The 19,917-nt window shown below is 38.5% G+C and overlaps 1 protein-coding gene and 2 pseudogenes across 26 annotated transcripts in view; 2 read left to right on the forward strand and 1 right to left on the reverse strand.

The window, feature by feature from the left end:
* The first annotated feature begins 2,296 nt into the window (after positions 1-2,296).
* On the forward strand, positions 2,297-3,753 carry LOC147004011 (cholinephosphotransferase 1 pseudogene; annotated as a pseudogene).
* Positions 3,754-10,855: 7,102 nt separating this feature from the next.
* Positions 10,856-11,499, forward strand: LOC110295904 (diamine acetyltransferase 1 pseudogene; annotated as a pseudogene).
* A 1,995-nt stretch (positions 11,500-13,494) lies between these two features.
* The window catches only part of Luc7l2 (LUC7 like 2, pre-mRNA splicing factor), an 81,476-nt gene continuing 75,053 nt past the window's right edge, over positions 13,495-19,917 (reverse strand). For 24 of the 26 annotated variants that reach the window (XM_085840711.1, XM_021164283.3, XM_021164287.3 and 21 more), the window contains 2 exons: positions 19,234-19,425; positions 13,495-14,783 (listed from right to left, as the gene is read on the reverse strand). In XM_085840711.1, the coding sequence (XP_085696837.1) occupies positions 14,606-14,783; positions 19,234-19,425 (370 nt within the window). In that variant the 3' untranslated portion in view covers positions 13,495-14,605. Of the gene's footprint in view, positions 14,784-17,651; positions 19,426-19,917 lie in introns of those variants that run through there. The other 2 variants (XM_085840709.1, XM_085840702.1) reach the window with 1 other exon arrangement.

Here is a 19,917-nt window from a genome sequence, read left to right on the forward strand (position 1 = left end):
CACAGCTAGCTTCACTGATTTAGAAAAACAGAGGTGCTTTGGCCGCTCCTTGAACCCGTGTGTCTGCCAATGTTCTGACCCATGTGTGTGCCCACTGCTGAAGTCCACTGCCAGGTGTTTGTGATATTGGTTGCTGGGGAAGAGTCGGAAAATCTCCCCAGCAACCACAACCGGGGCCAATCCGCAGTTGCTGCACCTGCACCAGACTCTTCCCTTGAACCCCTCCCATACCCATTTCTTGAGAATAGATATTGTTTAGATCAGGAAATCCCCTACTCCCTCCTTCTCCTTTCCCCCCTGAGGACCTCTAAAAACTGGGACCCCTTTCCCCTCGGGGTCGACTCCTCTACCCCTGCGTGGGATATGAGTCATCCCCAGAGCTCTGGCTTTCCCCGAATAAATAAAAGCCTCATGTGGTTTGCATCAAGCTTAGTCTCTCGTGAGTTCTTGGGGGTCCACTATTATCCCGAGACTTGAGTGAGGGTCTCCTTTCGGAGGTCTTTCAATGGCTAGGTATGAGCCCCATAGACTTATGTCTTTAAACACACCTACAGGGGCAGGAAGTGAAATGTGATGGCTTGAATTAACTTGGGCGAGGGAGTGGCACTATTAGGAGGTATGGCTAATGTGTGTGTCACCGTGGGCATGGGCTTTAATACCCTCATCCTAACTGTCTGGAAGCCATTCTTCTCCTGTTTGCCTTCGGGACAGAATGTTGAACTCTCAGCTCCTCCTGCTCAGTGCCTGCCAGGGTGCTGCCATGCTCCTGCCTTGATGATAATAGACTGAATCTCTGAACCTGTAAGCCAGTCCCAATTAAATGTTGTCCTTAAAAGAGTTGCCTTGGTCACGGTATCTGTTCACAGATGGGGATGGGTCTGTTGGGTCTGTTGGGTACTGCTCTGCTGTTGCTATATTCTGTACCCCAAGATCTGATTGCCCAAAGATGAGAAAATTCTCACACATATCAGTTTTTGTTGTACAAACTCAAAACTATTGGCTAAATAAAAATAGCTACAGGCAATTACTGAATGGAATAAAGGTAGGCAAGTTTTCAGTTACCTGGGAGGTAGGGACCACTAGGAAATGAAGTAGAGAGGAAGAGGGGAGGAGTGGGGGTGGTGGACAGGGAGAGGGAAAGGGAGAGGGGGAGGGGAGAGAGAGAGAGAGACATGAAGAAGGTGAAGAAACAAGGTTTCCATTGGTCATGATGGACCAGCAGCAAGTGCCAGAATAAAATGCCTCCCCAGAACACCAGACTGCTGGAGCAGAAATAGTCCAGGAGGATTCAAATATCAAGTATTTGGGGAACACAGGGAAGTCGCCAGGTAAGAGAACTAAATTAGAGGTAATCCCCCAGAAATTTCGCAGAGCCTAAGAAATAAATCATAGTTGAAGCTCGATGGGGTTAAGTATAATTCTTCTATTTTGTGTTTGTATTTGGCACCAAACGTGTGGCACAGAACCAACTGAACCTGAGACAGGTCATTGGATACAGGTACAGCATACCTCAAAAACTGGGCTGCAAGGGTCAGAGTCTATCCTAGAGAGGTAACTGGGAGGTTCCCTCTCTGCATAAGATGGAGCAGCACTCCCCCAAGCCAACCACATCAGGCAGGAGGAGGGAAAGACAGGACCACCCTACGTGGGAAGCAGCTGAGACAAAAAATATCCATGTTTAGCTCACAGAGTAAAAAATTATAGACCTATATAGAAAAGGTATCTAAACTAACTCCAAACTAAAAGGAAAAATGAGATTTCATCAAGTGAGCAGAAATAGACCCAGCAGAAATTGTGGTACCTCTTATTAATGCTGAGACTGCCTCATTAAAATGAACATTAGTAAAGAGCTTGCAGTACTTTTCTGGGAAGAAATTAACAACAAAAGCCCAAAAGCAAGTAACCCCAGATTATAAGAAGAGCTGATCAGACTCTCCCTCATATAATAAAAGGACACCGATTTTTGGAGTCCCTACATTTTATGCTTATGCAAATAAATCAGGAAAGGCAGGATATAAATCAGAAAATATAAGTAAGGGAGAGTCCATATGATTGGTTAAATATCAGAATTACATGCAATTCTTATGGTATTAGATTTTAAAGAATCTCTTAATTTAGTGACTGACTATATGTAGAGTACTGTTTTGCATATAAAAAGTGGTGAATTTATTCAGGATGATTCTGAATTGATTTCACTATTCAACTACAAGTGATCAAAAATAGTACTCGGACGCTGTGCCCTCGCTCGGCTCTCTCCGCCCCCCGCGCGGGCCGCGGGCTGCGCCCGCAGGCAGCCATGGCGGCGGGCGCCGGGGCCAGGCTGGCGCCGCGCTGGGTAAAGGCGCTAGGTGAGCCGCTCAGTGCCGCGCAGCTGCGGCGGCTGGAGGAGCACCGCTACACCGCGGTGGGAGAGTCGCTGTTCGAGCCGCCGCTGCAGCTTTACTGGACCTGGCTGCTCCAATGGATCCCGCTCTGGATGGCCCCCAACACCATCACCCTCATCGGCCTCGCCATCAACCTGGTCACCACACTAGTGCTCATCTTCTACTGCCCTACGGTCACGGAGGAGGCACCATACTGGACATACCTTTTATGTGCCCTGGGACTCTTTATCTACCAGTCACTGGATGCAATTGACGGGAAACAAGCCAGAAGGACAAACTCTTGCTCTCCCTTAGGGGAACTATTTGATCATGGTTGTGACTCTCTTTCCACAGTATTTATGGCCATCGGTGCTTCCATTGCTGTTCGCCTAGGCACGCATCCTGACTGGTTGTTTTTCTGCTCTTTCGTTGGGATGTTCATGCTTTACTGTGCTCATTGGCAGACTTACGTCTCAGGAGTGTTGAGATTTGGAAGGGTGGATGTAACTGAGATCCAGGTAGCTTTAGTGATCGTCTTTATGTTGTCTACATTTGGAGGAGCAACAATGTGGGACTATACGATACCTATTCTAGAAATAAAACTGAAGATTGTTCCGGTTCTTGGAGTTGTAGGTGGATTAATATTTTCCTGTTCAAATTATTTCAATGTGATCCTCCATGGTGGTGTTGGCAAGAATGGATCTACTATTGCAGGCACCAGTGTCTTGTCACCTGGACTCCACATAGGATTAATTATTATATTGGCAATAATGATCTATAAAAAGTCTGCAACAAATGTGTTTGAAAAACACCCTTGCCTTTATACTTTAGTGTTTGGATGTGTCTTTGCTAAAGTTGCACAAAAATTGGTGATAGCTCACATGACGAAAAGTGAACTATATCTTCAAGACACTGTCTTTACTGGGCCAGGTCTTTTATTTTTAGACCAATACTTTAATAATTTTATAGATGAATATGTTGTTCTGTGGATCGCAATGATCATTTCCTCATTTGATATGATGATATACATATGATATATGATATACATATGATATATGATATTCTTTGTGCCTGCAAATTTCAAGACACCTTCATCTAAATATCTTCAAGACTTCATGTCAACAAGCACCGGAACAGGTTTACAAGCATATTGACTGACTAGTAGCCCAAGGAAAAGAGGAGAAGCAGTTAGGGGAACCCATGTATGAAGGATATCTCCCTATACAGGAGGCTAGTATACTAACTATAAGGTTATGTTTAAGTATAAAATATAAATCTGTAGCTTCCATTATGTCTACATCAATAATGAATCCCTTGTCGTTGACTTATCACATATGTTATCAATGTAATATAATGTATGCATTAGAAACAAGAACAAAAAATAGATTTAAATATTAAGGACAATAGGAAATTGTACCCCAATAAGTCTAAATAGCATTATGTCTACAAAACACCTATCAGACTTGGGGTTTGATTGCCAAAGGATTACACAAATATTCAGAACTTAAAAGAACTTCTATCCATCTTGTCAGTGACATTTGATTGATACAACTTGAAAAGTGAGCTCATAATACTAAGTATCTAATGATAATACTATGAGTCAAGTGATACACTGAGATATTTGTATGTACTAACCATTGTTCAAAAGAGGTATGCTAATTATAGACATACTTTAGTATGCTATCTAGAATTTAAAGCAATGATTGTGGGATTCTGTTGTACTAATTCAGCATAACATGAATCTTTGAGGGTAGCTTGTGCCTTAAACTTGTGTCCAAGTAAACAATTTATTTCCATGGGAAAAAAATGAACCTTAAGTCCCCAAAGAAGACGAAAAAAAAAAAATAGCTCAAATAATTTATAGGAAACTGGTAACTTGGGAAAATGGCAAAAAAAGGTGTAAGGGGGAAAAAACCAAGTGTCAGTATTCAACACTGGGTACATTAAGTACTGATTATCTTTTCTATTCTCAGTTGAAAATATTTAAGAATTGCTTTATAAATACCACAATTACCTTAACACTCTTCAGAGCTTATGACCCATATGACCTCATCTCTAATTTCATACAAAATCTTCATAGGTTATATACCATATAATGAAAGAAACAGACAAATAGTGTACATGTGTATTTTAAGTATTCTAAGCAAGAAGAAGAGAGTTGAAAAAGTGTATGTTTCTCAAAAGGTAAAAATATGTGAATACAGAGAAAACACTCTGAAGTATTTATGCTGCATATCTAACTCTTGGGATAGATTCTCAAGGTTTATATTCCATGTTGCAGACATAGCTAAGCTTAACATGGGTGAGGACCCGGCTTGATCTACTAGCAACACCTACCCCACCCACCTCGAATAAAAAGGAATTAAAGAATTGGACTGTCCTTTTAATGTTAAGGCTAATGGTAGAAGGGTAATTTCTTCCTAGACAATAAAAAGAGTATTATATAGACTTGTCTAAAGTCCTTAAAAGGTGGGTTATAGAACAAAATTTTTAAAAAGATAGTTTTCCTTCTGATATGTTTTGTTTTTATGAATGATTCATTGAATGCAGTTTCAGCAAAACTAGGAAGCTCAAATGACTTTAAAGAAATGCTGAAACATCTCAAATATGTATGAAATTGTTTTTATAAGTTTCTCTGTATAAATGCCTATTTTTAAAGTTAAAAACAGTTCAAGTTTAGAAATGAATGTGAAATCAAGCTTCAGTATATTTACTGAAAATTACAATGGAAAAGATACCTAGGAAATACATATTTGAAGACAGATATGAAGTACTTCAACCATAAATACCTTTAGCTGTGTTTGTGATAATGCTCTTAATCATTACTAGGGGCATCTGTCATTTAAATATAGACTAGGCAGTTAAGTGGTATTTTGATGAACTTGCAGAATGAAATATAAATCTACATATTAAAACCGATACTTGGAAAAAAAAAGTACTCATTCATTGTATATAACACATATAAGATCTCATTAGAGTCTTCTAGAACAAGGTAATGATGAAATCGATCAGCTTTTGATAGGAAGTATGCTAGAGGCTTCAGAATTTCATAAAAACGGCATGTTAACAGCAAAGGTTTAAAGAAAGAATCTTCTATCATGTGGCAACAAGCCAAAGAAATTGTAAAGAAATGTCTTATTTGTTCTTTATATAACCAAACTCTATTACCTGCAGGAAGAAACCCAAAAGGTACCCAGAGAAATAAAATTTGGCAAGTGGATGTTTCATTTTGGAGTTTGGTAAACTGTGTGTGTACATCATATTACAGACACATATTCAAGAATTGGGTAACTGCTTTAACTTCTGAAAAGGCTGGTTCTGTGATGACACATTTATTAGAAGTTATGGCTATTATGGGAATACCTGTACAAATTAAGATTGACAGTGGTTCAGCATGTCTCTAATAAAATAAAACAATTTTTTACATATTATAAAGCATGTTATAGGTATACCACACAATCCTGCAAGAGAAGCAATCACTGAGAGATCTGATATTTTAAAAGAGATATTTTACAATCAGAAAGGGGCAACAAAGACCCCCAGAGATAGATTACATAGCACTTGACTGACTTTAAATTTTAACATGCTATCGATTACATAGCACTTGACTGACTTTAAATTTTAACATGCTATCGAACAAAAAAATCTATAGCTGCTGAGAGACACTGGGTTATAGAAAAAACTGCTGAACTAAACCAGCCTGTTTTAAAGGTGTCCTAACCTCAGAATGGAAAACAGGAAATGTACTGGGGGAAGGGATATACCTATATTTCCACAGGGGAAAAAACCCTGGAGTCCTTCCAAATTGGTAGAAACCAGGTAAGGGGGAGGGGGTGTGTGACCCTCCTGAGGATCTCAACCACAGAAAAGGAAATTTTAAAAAAAGGTAATGTATATGTTGAGCTCTCTATATGAGAACAGCTCTTAAGACTGACTGAGAATTAAATATCCACGTATAGTCGATAAATATTGTTGGCTACAATGTCCTAAGGACTTACCATGGCATTCTTTTATGGCACAGAATTTATATTGCCATTTGTTTACAATCCAAATTAGCCTAAGAAAAACAGATGTCTTTTACCTGCTCAAATAAAAAGAATCTTGGTCCTTAGCTAACTGCAATGTGCACCTTGCACATTCCATACATACGTTAATACACAACTTTGTAAAAGATTATATGTTCACAAAAAATAACATTGAAAATAGTGGCCTTGACAAGATTCACCCTTAGGGATACTGAGACACCTGATTACTACCCCAAACTGCCTCAATGTTGTTTGCTCAAAAGACTTTCAGAATAGCTTCAAAGAAAGCTGTTGACCCCAGATGACCTCAATTCATCCACCTACATTCTGATTCAGTCAGGACTTCACTTATGCCTAAACTTTCTCAGAGTACAGAGACTGGACAACAAATGCTACAACTAGCTTTCCTAAGACTAACCATTCTCCAAATCTCCTTGGCCTCCAAGAAAGAAATACTATGCCCCAAATAAACATGAAGCCATTTTAATATAACAAAGTTCCATTCCATTAAGCTGAGGTGAGTATGTTTTGGTAGTTATTTTTGAGTGGAGGATGCTTATTATTATAAAGGGGTCGATACAGTTATTAAATGGTCTTGACCAGTGAGAAAACATGGTATAGGAGGTTAAATTTGAGGGTTTCCCTTTTCTTTTATCTGTTTTCCTTATGTACGGGGAGAAGGGCTGAAAACAGAAAAGGGGGTGGGATACAGGACTATTACAGGAATAATAGGAAAGATAGATTGCTAAATCTACTCCTGAATAAACAAAAAAAAACTGCTTATAGCCATAATCTTACATTAATATGGATTTATGAATATTGATACACAAAATTAAGGTTATACTTTGTTACATTTGTGTATTTTATTATATTGGTATAAGGCTTTGCATATTGACACAAAATTTGAGGTTATTTTTGTTACAACATACTTTATATTAAGTTTTATTTCTTATATAGTCATTTGAAGATGTAAAATTCTAGTCCTTTTAAAAGCTGCTATTACAAATTGTTCAGGATAAATAAGTAATACAAACTGATAAACAATCAAACTTTCCAGTCAGATACTAGACCAGTTTATCACAAAATATGCTTCCTGGGTTAACCAGACAGTAAATAGCTAAAAAAAAAAGCTTATCTACTCAGATATGGTATCAATAGATGGTCTTCAGAAACCTCAGAGACTTAACAGTATACAGCATTTAGAGAGATTTTTATTAAGGACTTTTTTGATGAGACATGTCAACTTGGAAGAAGATAAGAGCTTCAAAGGACCTCCATTTGGAGATAGCTTCAATTACGCAAGCTAGCCACAGGGGGGGGGAAAAAGCCCTAACTTCATCTGCAGACAGAATGCTGTCCAAAATGGATAAAACATGGACACAGGCAAAGTCGATTGCCAAGTTCTGCTAAGACAGAGCAAGAAAGTCCTTCATAATTCCTGCTTCACCAAAGTTTGTCAGATATACTGGTTCAGAAGGCTGAAGACAGATGCTCCAATGTTATATATAGACATTTCTAGCAGACAGTTCAGGCAGCCAACTATGTCATTTGTATTAATTTTGAAAGCAGCTTGCCTGTGCTTCCTAGATATTCAGGTAATATTTATTCCTTCTCAAGTCTCTGATGGGGTTGAAGACTGGACAGTCATGGTCTCACAAATAATCGTAAGGTTACAAAGAATTTAAGCAAATGTTCTAGGGTCTCAGATGTTTTAAGGATGGTAAATGCAAGTTATGAAGGTTGGAGTAGGTGAACATTTAAGTTGCAGGTGTTTTAAGGTTGGTATTGAAGGTTAAAGGATCTAGAAGTGTTTTTTTTTTTAATGAAGACTAGAGGAAATTTTAAACAGGTGTCTTAAAATTGGTTAAGTGCAAGTTGAAGTTAAAGAATTTAATTGCTTAAGGTAGTAATGAGAAAAGTACTGAACTGTGAACTCACCAAGACAGGACAAACAGAAGACTTTCTCATAAAGCTGCCAAATACAAATGGAGTGAACATTGTGAATGCAATTACACCAGGGATTTCATAACTGTTTAATAAAAATCTTTACTGTATGCGACAGCCAACTGCTGTAGGGAATAAAGGCAGGTGGGTTTTCAGTTACTTGGCTGGGGGTTGCAAGTAGGGACCACAAAGATTGGACCAGCAGCAAGTGACAGAATGAAATGCCCCCAGAACACGAGACTGCTGCAGCAGAAATAGTCCGGGAGGATTCAAACACCAAGAATTTGGGAGCACAGGTGGAGACTCAGCCAGCCTAGTGCTAGAGAACTAATTAGGGTAATCCCCCAGCAACTGAGCAGAGCCTAATAAATAAAGCATAGTTTGAGTCTCATTTGATAGACAGGGATAAGCCTAATTCTTTTATTTTACATTGATCTTCAGAGAACATTATTGTCCTGGGAACTTGGGCACCTTGGACGTGAGAAGGTAAGAATGTAACGTCTGGGTGTTTTTTCACCGTCCATGTGTGTAATGAAGGCTGAACTTAGGTTGTCAGCCTTACCCTGCAATGGCTTTCACTTGCTGGGTCATCTTGTCAGCACTTAGGAGAAACTTAAAATAAAAAATTAGAACATTATACACTTGGAATCACATTTACATTTTAAAAGATGTCATTGTTCGCTGAGCAGTGATGGGGCACGCCTTTAATCCCAGCACTTGGGAGGCAGAGGCAGGTGGATTTCTGAGTTTGAGGCCAGCCTGGTCTAAAGAGTGAGTTCCAGGACAGCCAGGGCTACACAGAGAAACCCTGTCTAGAAAAAAACAAAAAAAACAAAACAAACAAAAATGTTAGTGTTCTCAACTATGTATATGCACCTGTTAGGGAAGTTGTCAGTGGACACCAGTTCCAGATGGTACCACATGACATGGGTTGGGAACCTAACCCCAGTACCCTTCATTGTTGCGGGAAATATTAAAAAAAAAAAAAGACTGGTTCATCCCCGCCTTTGTGCCAGCAACTCTCTGCCCTGGTAGCCTGGCCTGCCATGCACTGGTGGGCAATGGCAAACCTGAGATAAACCTGTGTTTTATCTCATGGAGCTGACTTAGAACTCCACAATCTCTCTATACAGTTTGCTAGGTTCCCACTGGCGGGTCTACCACTCCAACCCTGTGCTTCAAATCCCCCATAGCCTTTGTGGTACACATTTGGCAAACCCAGGCTTTGTTGTCATACCTTTCACTCTTGAACCCAGTTGAACCCTTGCATGAAGGAAACCGCCACATAGACTTGGTTCAGAAACAATGGTAACTCAATCTCGGGACACAACTAAAACCTTGTCTTGTGAGCCCTATTAAATCTGATTCTTTCGGTGGCAAACCCTGACAGACCTGCCAGGATATTGGGAAACTCTAGCAGCTACATCTTGTCCTTATGCTATCCCAGTTCCAAAAGGACCTAACTCTCTCCTCCTTCCTCCATCCAACCCGGAAGTCCCTCGTACTCACCCAGTGATTGGTTCCTTTATTCACTAGATTGGTTCACAAGACCAGCACCAGGTCCATCCACACTTCATGAGCCGTGTTCTTAAGCCGAGTCCTCCCTCTACCCCCATATTCACAATTTTAAGGTACCAATATTTATTTTTATAGAAATAGAAACTTTTTAAAAAGGCCAAGGAGTAGGCAGCACATAAACATTGCCACTCAATGTACGGAAAATGTCTAACACCCTAAAAGGCTTACTGCTCAGCAGCAAGCCCTAATAAGGCTTACAGGTTATTTTTGCCTGTTTAATTCACATGAAGAGAACTGTACAGTGTCCTCTTTTGAGTCTAGCTCCTTCAGTTGAGTATATGAAGTTACTCATTGCTATATACATTAGCAATTATTTCCATTGTGTGGATGCACGGCAGTCTGATTTCTAGTTGATAGATCTAGTATTTGTGGTTTGGGGATTACTATAAACACAACTGCTTATAAGCATTCAAATACAAATCTGTGGAGTCTCCTGGTTTTTTTTCCCCCTTGGGCAGCAAGACGACTGAACTGTGTTATGGACATGCCTAATTTATAAGCAGCAGCTGTGCCATTTTCAGTCCTTTTGGGGGTTCCAGTTCTTCACCACCTATACTAGCACTTGATATTGCTATACTGCCCCTCTGTGGGCCATTTCAGTAGGTATGCAGTGGTGTCTCAACGCTGACCTCAGGTACTTTTTGTGTATGTGTCCATTTGTGTTATCTATTAGTGTGATTCTGATAAGGTTCAAATATAAAATCTTAAGAAATAGCCGGGCAGTGGTGGCCCACGCCTTTAATCCCAGCACTCATGAGGCAGAGGCAGGCGGATTTCTGAGTTTGAGGCCAGCCTGGGCTACATAGTTAGTTCCAGGACAGCAGGGCGACACAGACAAACCCTGTCTTGTCTTGAAAAGCCAAAAAAAAAAAAAAAAAGCAGTTTCCCCCAAAGTAAGTTTGCCAGTTTTGTTTTATACTGAGGTTCGCCAGGTCATGGTGCCAGCCTGACTAAGAAGAGGACGCTCCTGGGAAACGAATGAGGAACCACCTCCTCCTGCTGTTCAAGTACAGGGTCCTGGTGCTCAAAAGGAAGAAAAGCAAAAGACGAAAATGGCTAAATTTAAGGTCCCTCCAGCCACTGCCTCTGACTGCAGTGACATCCTGCGACTGATCAAGGAACTGGCTAAATAGGAATACATAGAAGATCAAGTCATTTTAACTGAGAAAGATCTCCTAGAGGTTGGTTTTGGAGAACACCACTTCTACCACTGCCTGGTTGCAGAAGTGCCTGAAGAGCACTGGATCCCTGAAGGACACAGCATTGTTGGGTTCGCCATGTACTATTTTACCTATGACCCATGGATTGGCAAGTTACTGTATCTTGAAGACTTCTTCGTGATGAGTGATTACAGAGGCTTTGGTATAGGATCAGAAAATTTGAAGAATCTAAGCCAGGTTGCCATGAAGCGTCGCTGCAGCAGTATGCACTTCTTGGTAGCAGAATGGAATGAACCATCTATCAACTTCTACAAAAGAAGAGGTGCTTTGGATCTGTCCAGTGAAGAGGGATGGAGGCTCTTCAAGATTGACAAAGAGTACTTGCTAAAACTGGCAGCAGAGGAGTGGGCGTGCCGGTGTAGACAATGACAACCTCCATTGTGCTTTAGAATAATTCTCAACTTCCCTTGCTTTCTATCTTGTGTGTAGTGAAATAGAGCGAGCACCCATTCCAAAGCTTTATTACCAGTGACATTGTTGCACGTTTGAAATTCGGTCTGTTTAAAGTGGCAGTCATGTATGTGGTTTGGAGGCAGAATTCTTGAACATCTTTTGAAGAAGAACAAGGTGGTATGATCTTACTATATAAGAAAAACAAAACTTCATTCTTGTGAGTCATTTAAATGTGTACAATGTACACACTGGTACTTAGAGTTTCTGTTTTGATTCTTTTTTAAAAAATAAACTACTCTTTGATTTAAAAAAGAAAAAAAGAAAAACCAAAAAAGAAGAAAAAATTGAAAATATACATAAAACTCTTCTAATACTTAACATATTACACACTATTTTTATATGTATGTAGATATACAACTGGATCATTTGAAATAAGTACCAAATATCATGTCTCACGTGAATACTAAAAATAAGGTTTTTTTTTATGTACTGCAAGTTTATCATTATATAATTAACAAGTTTTTTCCAGTCTATATAATCTCTCAGTTTCTCTATTTTTTCTTACTTTTTTCCTCCAAAGGGCATGGTTTTTCTATTGTAGCCCAAGTTGGCCTCAGAATCATGGAAATTCTCCTGACTTTAATGTGTCTAGATAACAGGCATGCAACAACATGGCCAGCTAGTCAAATACCTCTTTTAGATCTAACTAGACTACAAACAGAGTTATTGGTTAACCTAAATCTTTGACTCTTTGAAGAAAAACTAGCCAGTTGTTTTGTAAAGTAACATACATTTAGAACTTACCTTATTTTCTATAAACTGGAATTTGAACTTAGATTCACTCTAGGCCTATTTTTGAGATGGGTCCTTTATATGATTTCAAAAACCATACTTTTACAAGTGTGCTTTGTTTAAGGCTTAAAAGCTGCTCAGGCTGGTGTTGAACTTCAAATCCACCCTCAGCTTCCGAACTACCCTCAATTGTGGTACCAGAGCACTCACCATGCCTTGCTCAGCAGCAAACACTTTTGACAATATAATTTTCATAATGCTAGGAACTGAAACTGGGACATCATACAGGAAATGGAAGTGCTTCAATCCAGCCCTCAAGTCATTTATACTGCACTTTCTTTGGGGGAAAATTCAGGAACCTAAAAAACATATAACTCACACCCCAATTTTACTAACTTTGATATATTTTTTTCATGTTTTTCTCAGTTCAAAAGAAAAAGTTAAAGTAAAAAAGACTGTAACAATGGTGCTTTGGAAATAGGGCAACACCACGTACAGTTATCCTTCATAGATGTTGGCTTTGTCCCAGGCATTCCTGACAGTCTTTTATAAATGTGTTCACTTGGTAAACTGGAAACTGGAGTGCCCCTACTGACCTTAAACTTGCCAAGCACATGCCTCAGCCTCACAAATGCTTCAGCACTGAGATAACGGGCATAATTTATCATGCTTTTGTTCCTTTCTGCTGTTAAAAAAAAAAAAGTTTAAACTACACCCGCTGGTCTGTGCCTATGTTCCCAATATTTAGAAGGCTGAGACAGAAAGTTTGCAATTCAAGGCAAGCCAAGGATACATAAACAAGATCTCATCTCTAAAACTCAAGAGTATCTAGTAATCACACAAATGGCCATTATTTTTCTGCTCTTTCACATTCACAAATGGTCAAATGCCTGTCATTAAATTTTGGGAACTGCCCTCCATTGTACAGATCTATAATCTTGGGCAGTGAGGCAAAGGCTCAAAGGTCAGGAGTTCAAAGTCATACTGTGTTACACAGTGAATTCTAGGTCAGCTTGCACTACATGAGATCTTACCCTTCAAAAAGTGATCTTAATATATACTAGCTTTACTAGTTAATATATTATTTCCCCTATATTCTAGAAGAACAAAAGGTGTTTGTTAACTACTAGGTAGTCAGTAGGTAATTAGATCTTTAATGCAGAAACTGCTGTTTCAGTATGTTGGTTACATATGGTTTTTATTCAGGCTTGTCAATTAAGAAATACAAACCGAGCAACTCTTGGTTGCTTCTACAGGTCCAACCTTTCCTTACAGAAGCTGCTCAATCCAGCTCTGAAGTAGTGCAGCATAGGCAGCAAGAGATTGGGTGGAGCCACAAGTCATCTGAAACCCAGAGTTAAGTCTTTACTTCCTTTCGTGCCTTGTACAGAAAGGCACTGTTAAGATGTTACAAAATAGAAAATACCCACAGCAAATAGTTCTAGTGGCAACTTACTATCAACAAGTTACAGTGGTGGTGATGGTTCTCTTCATTTTTTTTTACAATTATAGTCTTTAAACTCCACACACACACACACACACACACACACACACAAACACACACACACACAAGTGCTATTATGAAATAGTCCCTGGCCCCCACCCCCCTCAGTATACTGAACATAGCAGTTTATTAGAACAAAAAAAAAAAAAAAAAAAAAAATCAAGACAAGTCTGATTTCAAATTTTCAATATAAAAGCAAAAGTATGTAATGCAACAGCTGTTCAACTTCAAACTGTATAGGCCCCTAACAAAACAGCCCCATATTTAAATTTCTCCAGCACACAATCCAGTAGAAATGCTCAACTGCAATCAACTAATAACCAACGTGAACAGAACCTTAGAAAAGAAGTTATATTACTCCCCTTCACCCTCTCCTCTTAGAGTTGGAGGAACAGGTATCAGGAAATATAAAAGTCAAAGGAAGAAGAATTATAATGAAAAAAAAATCCTAAAGCTGCTGCTGTTTGGAATAGAAAAGAAGACAGTATTTTACAAATGTTCAAAAACTGCAAGACATTAACACAATTCATTCACTATCATTCCTAACTTGAAAGAATAGAGAACAGTATCTCATCATATAAACTGTTATGTTCAGGTTCACAAAAAACTATGGATGTAGTTTTAGGCTTTATGAAGGAAAACAGGTTCAGTTCAAATCACTGGATACTGTACATCTAGTCTGACTGGATCGGTGTCTAGAACTGCTCACTGTCACCCTGAACAACTATGAACGACAGCATGTAACTCCATGGGAAGCTTAAGGATTGAAGATATGTACACAGCTAGTTAGATCTCCCCTGCTTCACGCTCTTCAGAGCTCCTCCTGTCTTCTGATCTGCCATTAGCACTCTCATAGAACCGCTTCTTATCTTTTCGATCTCGGTCACGAGGTGATCTGTCTCTTGAACTCCTGTCTCTGTCACGTGATGCTAAGTCTTGATCTCTGAATCTTTCTTTTGAGGATCTGAAAAATATTAATTTGAGGAGCAAAATATGTTGGGACACCCAAAATCCAATGAAAGAATAGGATCAATATTTTCTGAAAGCTGAAGAAATAGATAAGAATATATCTGAGAAGAGAGTTTCTTATAGAATAGAGTCCTACTATACAGCTGAAAAGGGCACCAAAACAAAATTGGGAAGAACAAATAGCTATACAGTTAAGGGTAAAAGAGCCTAAACTAAACAATGTATTCTTAGTATTTCAGAGATAAAGTTTCTTCAACTAATAAAAAGGCATTTAGTATAAAAACATAAAGTAATTGCTTTTATAAGTGAAAAGTATCAAGATTCCAAATTGGATGGAAACCAATGAATTTGTATAGCAGTCATCTCTTGTGCTAAATAAGGATTTGAAGTGTTGTAAATCACAAGATCAGGGTGTATGAGTCGTTCTTTCCTATCAACTTTAAAAATGCAGAAATGCAAAACCATCCACAGCTTTCTGGTTTTATACAAACAGGCTTCAGCCACATTTGTCTTATGGGCAGTATGTTGCAAACTAGGTAAGAGAACTACTTAATATGGCTTTAAATAACCATTTGCTAATTTAAAAATCTGCTTTACAATTCAAGTGAATTCATTACACCAAAATGTAGAGTATCAAAAAATGATCACACTATAATAAAATTCTGCCGGGTGTGGTGGTGCACGCCTTTAATCCTAGCACTCGGGAGGCAGAGGCAGGAGGATTTCTGAGTTGGAGGCCAGCCTGGTCTACAAAGTGAGTTCCAGGACAGCCAGGGCTACACAAAGAAACCCTGTCTCAAAAAACCAAAAAGAAATAATAAAATTCTAACTGTTCCTAGTACTAGTATCTTCATTCTAACCCCATCTTCAAAGATACATAATAAACAAAACACCCTCAGGTATGCAACCAGAAAAAAACAAAACAGAAACACATTATGTAGAACCTAACTATATTGGTTAGCATAGAATATATACTTTTCAACACCTAAAATGAATTAACAACAAATATCACATTTATTTAGTTCTTTACAGGTGATACAGAATGTTTATACATAATTTATCTCAATCAAGGTTAGAATTATAATCAGAGGCACTGCCAAGTCCTGCATAATACTTATTTTTTTTTAAAGTTGGAGTTTAAACTTGGATCTCAATATGCTATGTTTGCATGCTACTAACCCAGAAAACACAATACTTTCAGAAAAACATAAGGCAAGATAAAAAATACTATTATAACCAGTTTAAAAATATAGATAAGGAGAGTATTGTAGTTTGAATATAAAACAGTCCAAAAGGCTCATGTACTGTTGAAGACTTGAAACTGGTGATAGTGCTACAGAAAAAGGTGGCTAGCTCATAAAGATGGTACAACCGCTGAATTAACCCACTGTTAAGTTCATAGCTAAACAGCCATTAGGAGGTGGTTTCTGGCAGGAGGAAACAGGTCAAGAGGGGTCTATTTTATTATAACTAGTACCCTGTTCTTTGTTCTCTATGCCATGGTGTTCTGGTTAGGCATGGGCCCAGAAACAATTCAAAAGTGGCCATGAGCCGGGCGTGGTGGTGCACGCCTTTAATACCAGCACTTGGGAGGCAGAGGCAGGCAGATTTCTGAGTTCGAGGCCAGCCTGGTCTACAAAGTGAGTTCCAGGACAGCCAGGGCTATACAGAAAAACCCTGTCTTGAAACAACAACAACAACAACAAAAAAGTGGCCATGAACTGAAATCTCATTTTCACGTCACAAAAGTGTGAGCTAAAAATAAAGACCTTCCTTCTCACAAATTGTTTCAAATACTTTGTTGTATACAAAACTATGGCAACAGAAACGAAGATTTAAAAAGCTTGAAAAATCAACACCAATTTCAAGCATTCTACTTGAAGTTATATAAGCCTTTTTCCCCTTTTGTTTTCGGAATCAAGTTCTCTGGCCTCAATTTATGACAAGCCTCCTGCGCCTCAGCCCCTCAAAAGTTATCATTTCAGGAGCCCCTGCTAAATAAGCATTATACAAGGAAAAATAATAATAACCACATTCCAAGTCTACACAAGCCATCTTCAAAGCTTCTATTAATGATAGAAATGATCACTAAGAACAATGACATTAGATGCTGGCAAGTCCCTGAGGTCAGTGATAACTGAAAAAGAACAAAGACACGAACTAATGTTTGTACAAGATTTCAAATATCCTCCTACACACTATTTGTTACTTGTTACTACTAGTGAAAGCCTAATAAGCCAAATGTCTCTATTATCTCTATTTAATGAAATATGGAAAAACAAAGGGATGTAATTAAATTATTTGGCAAAGAATTCTGAACCCAAGTAGTCTGACTTTGAAGTCTACTATAGGACAGAACACCCCCAAAAGCACAAAATTGCTGAAGGTCCTCACTGACCTATGGGAACTCTTGCCAAGACAAGGTTCATATAGACAACCTACTTGTAGTAACAGAGATAAGTACTTCACAGCAAGGGCAAGAAAACAGCAAACGGCCAAGACTTTTAATGGACTCTTTTTACCATCAAAAACTAAACTCACATATATAACAATAATTTGATGTTATATATTTGAAATAACAAGTAATCATTTGCTTTTTTGTTAAAAACAATGATGTTTTAAAAGTAATTTGAATTCAAAGATATGAAATACTCTTGAGAAAAGCAAAATTTTTAACAATTTTACAAAAATAATCCTCTCTTGAACACGCTGAATATGGTGGGAAGTTTTCCTATATAACTAAACTTCCCAAGTTCAGGAAGCCTCAGGATGACACAATAATAGGACAGACTCCCCACCCATCCCTCCCACCTCCATCACCAATAAAGACAAGGAAGATAAACATCAGAAAAATGACAGCTGAGCAGGTCAACACAAGAATCATCTAGATCCTTTATTGCCTAAGCCACCCGATTCTCAGATTTAGTGTGCAGATTTAGAATCATAAAGAACATTACCAGAAAAAAAAAAATGTTTCTGGCCACTGCACTAAGGACAAACCCAGTTTTGAAATGTAAGAAGCCTACAGATATTTTCCTACTTGTTTAGTTACAACCAGTTATTCAAGCCTGATCCATTACCTAAAACCATTTTTAAGGAATCATTCTGAAAATTTTCCTCATCTAAATTTATGTTATTTACCCTACAATATTCAGTTTATCACTTTATGATCTGTGGCTAAGTATTCTCCCACACAGAAAACTCCATAGAGCAACATAAAAATGGTTGTTTATATACACTACTATTACTTTGCTATTTTTTAACAAGCCTAGCACAGAGGAAAGTATCTAATTCATAAAACCAGGCAGGGTGTCATATGCCTATAATCCCAGCACTCAAGAGGAAGCTGAGGCTAAAGGATGAATATGAGATCAATTTGAGCTACTCAAGAGCTTGGCCTCCTGACCTCTCCCGCAAGCCCTCCCCCAACAGACAGACACACACGGAGACACACACACACACACACACACACACACAAACCCCTACCTAGTTAAAAATCACTTTAAGGGCTACTAAGAACATAGACAGAAATACACAAAATAAAAAGCTGATTGAAAGCCTATTAAGAAACTCAGCTTGTGATTTCAGGGAATGGGTCATTCAGTCTAACAAAGATTTTGTCAGCTTTCTGTGGGTTTAATTTATGTGGAGTAAGCCACAGAAAATTTAATACTAGTAACTAGGGTTTCCAAGTTTTTCTCCTATATTTACCTAAGAATAGTTGTCAAGAAGGGAAAAAGTAATTTTAAGTATAATTTATGCTCTATAGGATTATGGGACCTGAATTTTGGGAATTAAACAGCTCCACTATATTCTAACCCTTTGTTAGCTCTCACTATATAATCAGTGTCCGCTCTCATTGCATCTTTTGAAGTTTCCTGCTATACTAAGGTGTTTTGTAACTTCCTCCAAACTCAGAATATTCCCATTACACTAAAGGTGAACATGAAAATGTATGATTTATACTGTAGATTAAACAACATAGTAGAATCGGTTTGCTCTTTAGAAGTGCACCAAAATGTGGAAAACAGGCAAACAAAGCTAAACAATGCTTTTAATGAAAGGACTTCTCAGAGTCCCTATTTGTTAATACATATTGGAAAACAAATAAACAAAACCCCCTACAACTCTCAAGAGTATTAGTACCTAAAATTATTTGCCTATAAAATAGTTTTTATCAGCATCCCTCCCGTCTCCCCAACATTCCAAGTAAAGAAAAGCAATGGCCTCTGCACATACTGGCTTCAGTTTCTTACTCTGGCTCATGCATTAACTGTGCATGAACTACTCATACAATCAGAAAAAAAATGTATACACCTACAATTGAGTACATATCAATATATCAGGTGCAGGTTTCAAGCCAATAATCTAAGCATAAGTAACATAAGAAACAAAAGGCTAAACCATAAAGGTATCTCCGCATCCTCTGATCGGCACTTCAGTACCTCCTCTTGGATCGCTCTCTGCTCCTATCTCTTGAACTGTGCCGACTTCTCTGGTGGCTACGGCTGCGGCTTCGGCTACTTGACCTGGACCTGTGGCGATGGCGTTTCTCACGAGACTTGGATCGAGTCCTCCTCTTGCGTTCTCGTGACATGGAGCGAGATCGGTGTCTGCGATGCTCTCTGGATCTAGATCTACAAGAAAGTAATTTATTTCATTGTTAGTGCTATAAATCTCATTTACACTAATAAAGTCCTTTCTTTTTTTTCTTCTTTTTTTTAAAAAAGGGGTTTTAAAAATTTTTTTACTTTTAAAAAGTTTTTGTGTGTACACACACATTAAAGAACATAAGTGTAGGTCAGAGGACAAACTTCTTCCATAATGTGGGTCCCAGGAATTCAACTCAGGTTATCAGGGGTTGGTGGCAGGAACCTTTAACCAGCTGAGCCGGCTTGCCAGTACTGAGAAGTTATTGTTCAGTAGCTGTACTTGATGGCAATTGTATTCTAAATAAACTATATGTGTAATGGAAATAAACTGCTAATGTGTTATTGGCTAGATACTAAGATATCAAAATAAAAACAAGAGTACCAATTCTCAGAAGTCAACCAATCATTTATAAATTTAATGTAGCTCAGTGGTACAGAACTTGCTTATTATCCAAGGGGCTAGTAAGATCCACACCC

The sequence above is a fragment of the Mus caroli genome, unplaced genomic scaffold, assembly GCF_978045245.1.
Source record: "Mus caroli unplaced genomic scaffold, Mus_caroli_1 scaffold_7, whole genome shotgun sequence".
NCBI lineage: Eukaryota > Metazoa > Chordata > Mammalia > Rodentia > Muridae > Mus > Mus caroli.